Raw genomic sequence first — 5,664 nt, forward strand, 5'->3', positions numbered from 1 at the left:
CAACCCATTCAAATGCATGGGCAAGTATCCGCTGTGAATTCCCAGCAAGAAATCAGCTGCGGATAGGCTGTGTGTGAAGGCACCCTTAGGGACGTTTTTGACGTGATTAGTTCCCTTTAAATGCAGGACAAAAACACAATGTGAACACGGCCTAACAGGACAAATTGGTAGCAGTTCCTAGTATGACTCCTCCTCTTTGCTGTAGATCTTTATATTTAAAAATACAAAATGCTACAATAAAAATATAATAATAATAATAATAATAATAATAATAATAATAATAATAATCACAAATATTAACACTAATAAAACTCCTAACAACTATATTGTATAATAAATCCCTGGTCCAGCTGGGTTCCAGCATAAAATAAATAGATCCCCACACCAAACAGCAAACCTTTTTTTTTCCCTCATCGCTGTCTCCTCATCAGATGTGGTGGTGGGGGGGAGGCCCAGTGGTGGTGGGCAGGAGGCCCAGCTGAGTGTAATAAGGCATCAGGTGGAGGATGGCCGTGTGATGGGTATAAAGCTCAGCCTCCTCCATCCTCTCCTTGTGTGACTTGTTCTGCAGTCAGGATGGAGCTGTGGATCAGGTGCAGTTGGCTCTTAGTGGTTCTTCTCTATGGACCAGGCTTTAGCAGCTCCTCGGTTAGACCCCGGCGCCAGTATGACTCTTGGTGGAGGAGTAACCAGGCTGGATGGGGATCTTCTAGAGGACTTGGACAATCTGCCTCTAGACTGGGCTCTCCTAGAGCAAACCCCTGGTCTCAGTCTCACTCAGTCTCTGGTGTTGGGTCTCCGAGAAGTCTTCAGCCTGTATACGGATGGGGCTCCAGGAATACGGATGGGGCTCCAGGAGTCATGGAGCAGACTATCAGTCCCGACAACTTGCACTACAACCCTCATCCTCCCCTATCAGTGTGCAGTGTGGTGAGGACAAGATGGTGGTGATGGTGAAGAGAGACTTCTATGGTAATGGTAAGCTGGTGAAGCCCTCAGACCTTTCCCTGGGTTCCTGCCCCCCTGGAGCTCAGACTACTGACCCCAATGTGATGTTTGAAGCTGATCTCCAAGACTGTGGGAGCAGCTTAGAGGTGAGTGATGGGAGGAATCCAATAAGACTTGTGGTTGTGTACTATGATCCTATCTATACATCATAGAATCCCCTCTGTCAATCTGTAGTATGCGATAACATTGCCATTCTTACTATGTACCAGTGATGGATGTATCTTGATTATGCTGCTTATAGTTCCCTCCTCACAATGACAGATCTGTAAGTCTATTAGCTCTTATGAGGTCCTTGCTATGATCTATAGAAGGGAGGTGGGTATGGAACCTTGGCTCACCAACTGCTGCCAAACTACAACTAAAGGTTTTGCAATAGTTGGAGAGCACAGGTTCCCTACCCCTGATCTATATGATCACTTGGGCTTCCAGGAATCCTGTCAACTTCTCCAGTAGTTTAGCTGTGATAGTTTCCTGTCCTTTCTTGGTCTCCTGTTTCCCCCTATGTAGTAACTACAACCCTCACTATTCCAAATAGACACTTGTGATATGTAGTGTAACCTCATTGTGATCTCAATTCTTCAAGATGACTCCAGACTGGTTAATTTACAGCGTCAATCTGCGCTACACCCCCAGCTCCCCCAGAAACGTGCCCATCACCAGGTTCAACTCTGCTGTGGTTCCCATCCATTGTTACTACCCACGGTGAGCCTGTTCCTATGGTGTGCTCCATACCTTTAAGATCTGCACAATATGTATGTACTGTATAATGGAAGTCAATCCTTGTGGCCCCCACAGTCTTTAGGTGATATATTACTAGTCCTTGCATTATGACTATTTCCTTGGATGGTCATGAGAAGAGCAGTCTCTATTGTCTTCCCTAACTGAGTCTTCAGTCTTAACTATAACATATAAATGTGCACAGTGATAGGTTTAGATATCTTCCTATAATATGGAACGGTTCTGGTATTTCCTGAGCTAGACTGAGGCCTGTATACCTACACAATGCATGGTTTCAGTATTTTTCTTCCTTGTCTAGACATGGTAATGTGAGCAGTAAGGCCATCAAGCCAACATGGATCCCGTTCAGCTCCACAGTGACCTCAGAAGAGCGGCTGGCCTTCTCCTTGCGTCTCATGACTGGTGAGATGCTTTCTAATATTACGGCGGTGGTTTGGAGTGTCTTGGCCTATACTAATCACCTAGTATCTTCTCTCCAGCGGACTGGAGCGCTCCCAGTCCATCACTGTTCTTCCAGCTTGGTGACATGTTCTACATAGAAGCCTCTCTGGACACTCAGAACCATGCCCCGATGATCCTGTTTGTGGACAGTTGTGTGGCCACCATTACCCCAGATGTGACCTCCACTCCTCGCTATGAGATCATCTCTAACAATGGGTGAGTTACTCCCATCAAGACTGTCCAAGTCTTCAAGAGCCTATTGTCTACAGCTCATCTTTCCTACAGGTGCTTGATGGACGGGATGCAAGAAGATTCTTCTTCAGTCTTTGTTTCTCCAAGATCTCAAGCAGACACCCTTCGCTTCATAGTGGATGCCTTCAGGTTCACAGACAGTTCTGTCTCTCTGGTAAGAACAGTCGAGCATCAGAAAGTGTCAAAACACGTACCAGCTCAAATGCATCCTAGGTACACAATATTTACTGTACCTGTAAGCCCCAATATAAAAACCATACTGGTTGCCTTTATTGGACATGACCAGTGCCTTCTTAGTCCCCTTTAAGGCTTTCTTTAGCAAAAGTTGTACTTTGGAGGTGGGTATGAGTCTCATGGAAGTGACCACTGCTGGTAATTGTGTCCTAGATCTATATCACCTGTTCTCTGAGAGCTGCTGCCATTGACCAGACCCCTGACCCAGTGAACAAGGCCTGCTCCTACAACAAGGCCTCCAGCAGGTAAGACCCTGTATAGAGAACCCTGGAATTGTCAGTTGTTGGGGCACTCTATTGATCCTCATTCTCTTCTAGTTGGACACCTGTAGAAGGCTCAAGTGGGATCTGCCAGTGCTGTGCCACCGGGAACTGTGCTGCTCCTACAGGCCCCAGATCAGCATGGGGCTCATACCTTGGGAGACCAAGAGGTTTAGGGAAGAGAGATGTTGGTGAGTAACAATGCATTGTATTGAGCACTACAAGCCAGTTTTCTGATTCAAGATGTGGTCTTCAATGCCTGTAAAGCCATAGTACATGAGTTGTCAGATCATGGTGAAGGCCACTTCTGTAACAGACCAGTTTGAAGACTACTGAATAGTTAATCTTAGATATTGCTTTTTCTGGCAGGTTCTCAGGTGGAGGAACATGGTATGGCCACACTGGGTCCTCTTCTAGTGACTGGAGCGAAGCCTAACCAGGAGGCCAGAGCCGGAACCGCCCAAGCTTCCAGGATGGGTGCAGGCCAGGAACCTCTCCAGCTGTGGGTGCTGGTGGCCATCGGCTCTGTCTCTACAGTGGTTGTGGCTGTTGCTCTTACTGTGGTTGGTAAATGTCTTCTGAGAAAGCTTACTGCTAAAGAATCTGTGCAAAAATAAACACTTTTTGGTAAATCCTCGTCTTAGTCTCGTGAATTGGAACATGCAGATGTGTTGCATAATGTCTTAAAGGGGTACTCCAGCAAAAATTTTTGAAATCCACTGGTTTCAGAAAGTTGTATAGATTTGTAATTTACTTTTTAAATCTAGTCTTCCCATACTTTTAACTGCTGCATGTCCTGCAGGAAGTGGTGTATTCTCTCCAGTCTGACGCAGTGCTTTCTGCTGCCGCTTCTGTCCATGTCAGGAACTGTCCAGAGCAGAAGAAGTTTTCTATGGGGATTTGCTACTTTAGACAGTTCCTGACATGGGATATAGGTGGCAGCAGAGTGTTGTCAGACTGGACAGTATCTCACTTCCTGCAGGACATATAGCAGATGACACTTACTGGAATTAAAGTGACTCTATCCACCACACTGATGGTACCATCTGTTTGAGAATAAATACTTACTGGTGTGCCTTGGTCTTAAACTTGGTGGATACAGAGTCACTTTAAATAGAAGTAAATTACAAATCTAAATAACTTTCTGACCCTGGTGGATTTGGATTTTTTTTGTGTGCCAGAGTGCCCCTCTAATAGACTTGTTGCTGTCTATCTGGTGCTATGGGAGGGGCAACCTGCAGACTCCTGTCTCTAATAGAGCTATAGGATGTGCCATGAGATATTCGAACATAAATATTTTTGAATGTTCCACCATTCATTTTTATGGGGAATCTTTGGCCTTTAAAGCAACTCTGTAGCCACAATCTGCCCCCCCCCCCCAAAAAAAAAAAAAAAACAACAAACTTCAGATAGCTGCTTTTAATCCAAGATCTGTCCTGGGGTCCGTTTGGCAGGTGATGCAGTTATTCTCCTAAAAAAACAAGATTGTGGGTACAGAGTCACTGTAAAGGGATCTCCAGCATTAGAAAATCACGGCCACTTTCTTCGAGAGACAGCACCGCTCTTGTCTCCAGGTTTGGTGCAGGTTTTTGCAACTTAATTCCAGTGAAGTGGATGGAGATTAATTGCAAATCTCACATTACCTGGAGACGAGTTGTGCTGGGAACATGGATATAGCCTGTGGCCTGTGGCTGTATCCATGTCTTCCAGGATTCTCTAGTGCTGCATCCACCTTCTCCAGCCACTGGTATTCATACATTAAAGTGTCACTGTCGTGAAATTTTTTTTTTTGCAGAAATCAATAGTCCAGGCGATTTTAAGAAACTTTGTAATTGGGTTTATTATCCGAAAATGCATTTTTATCATGAAAAAGCAGTTTGAAGCTCTCCTTACTGTCTACATGGTTTTCCTATGGAGAGAGCTAAAGAAAAGACCAAAACAGGACAACAAAGAGTTAATCTACAAATCCCTCACCCGTTATCTCTTCTGACCATCACCAGTGACCTGTCTGAGCTCGGATTACAGCTGTCACCCAGCTCTGTGCCTGTAATCCTCTGTTATCTGCTCTCTGCTGCCGGCTAACTCCCTCCTTCCTCCTCCCCCCTCCCCCTCCCCTCTCCCTAGAACAGACAGGGGACATCTTCTGCAACAAGTCACAATTTTCAGATTTTTTTTTGGAGTGGATGAAAGAGGAAGGAGGGGGGGACCTGGGAAAAGGCTTTTTACATGCAGATAATGGAAGATTTGGCTAATAAACCCAATTACAAAGTTTCTTAAAATCGCCTGGACTATTGATTTCTGCAAAAAAAAAAAAAAAATACGACAGTGACTCTTTAAACAATCAGACTCGAGCATGCTTCGTGCTCATCTGTAATATCTACAACATAAAGCACAAGATAAGTGTAAACTCTCAAATAGCCACTGGATGTCAGTACTCTTATGTATACCAATTACTGAATTAACTTAGTTATTACACGTAATGCCACTAGAGGTCAGTATTAGACATAAACAAACCGGGTTCAAGTCGATCCGAACCCGAACGTTCGGTATTTGATTAGATGGGGCTGCTGAAGTTGGATAAAGCTGTAAGGTTGTCTGGAAAACATGGATACAGCCAATGACTATATCCATGATTTCCACATAGCCTTAGGGCTTTATCCAACTTCAGCAGCCACCGCTAATCAAATGCCGAAAGTTCTGATCGACTTGAGCATGCCCAAGGTTCGCTCAT

The 5,664-nt window shown here is 44.8% G+C and overlaps 1 protein-coding gene across 1 annotated transcript; it reads left to right on the forward strand.

Annotated features, from left to right (window-relative positions):
* Window positions 1–941: 941 nt before the first annotated feature.
* On the forward strand, window positions 942–3,550 carry LOC138785887 (zona pellucida sperm-binding protein 3-like). Its single transcript, XM_069962328.1, has 8 exons — window positions 942–1,094; window positions 1,592–1,710; window positions 2,045–2,148; window positions 2,226–2,403; window positions 2,473–2,593; window positions 2,827–2,918; window positions 2,991–3,124; window positions 3,303–3,550. The coding sequence occupies exons 1-8, from the start codon at window positions 942–944 to the stop codon at window positions 3,548–3,550; spliced, it is 1,149 nt and encodes a 382-aa protein (XP_069818429.1).
* The last annotated feature ends 2,114 nt before the right edge of the window (window positions 3,551–5,664 follow it).

Source organism: Dendropsophus ebraccatus, chromosome 1, assembly GCF_027789765.1.
Source record: "Dendropsophus ebraccatus isolate aDenEbr1 chromosome 1, aDenEbr1.pat, whole genome shotgun sequence".
Taxonomy (NCBI): domain Eukaryota; kingdom Metazoa; phylum Chordata; class Amphibia; order Anura; family Hylidae; genus Dendropsophus; species Dendropsophus ebraccatus.

What these genes read in the sequence shown, in the direction of transcription:
- LOC138785887 (XM_069962328.1), top strand. Translation starts at nt 942, where the DNA reads ATGGTGGTGATGGTGAAGAGAGACTTCTATGGTAATGGTAAGCTGGTG. An exon ending in GAGATCATCTCTAACAATGG is followed by an intron (nt 2,404 to 2,472) that starts GTGAGTTACTCC and finishes TCTTTCCTACAG; the next exon opens with GTGCTTGATGGACGGGATGC. An exon ending in TACAACAAGGCCTCCAGCAG is followed by an intron (nt 2,919 to 2,990) that starts GTAAGACCCTGT and finishes ATTCTCTTCTAG; the next exon opens with TTGGACACCTGTAGAAGGCT.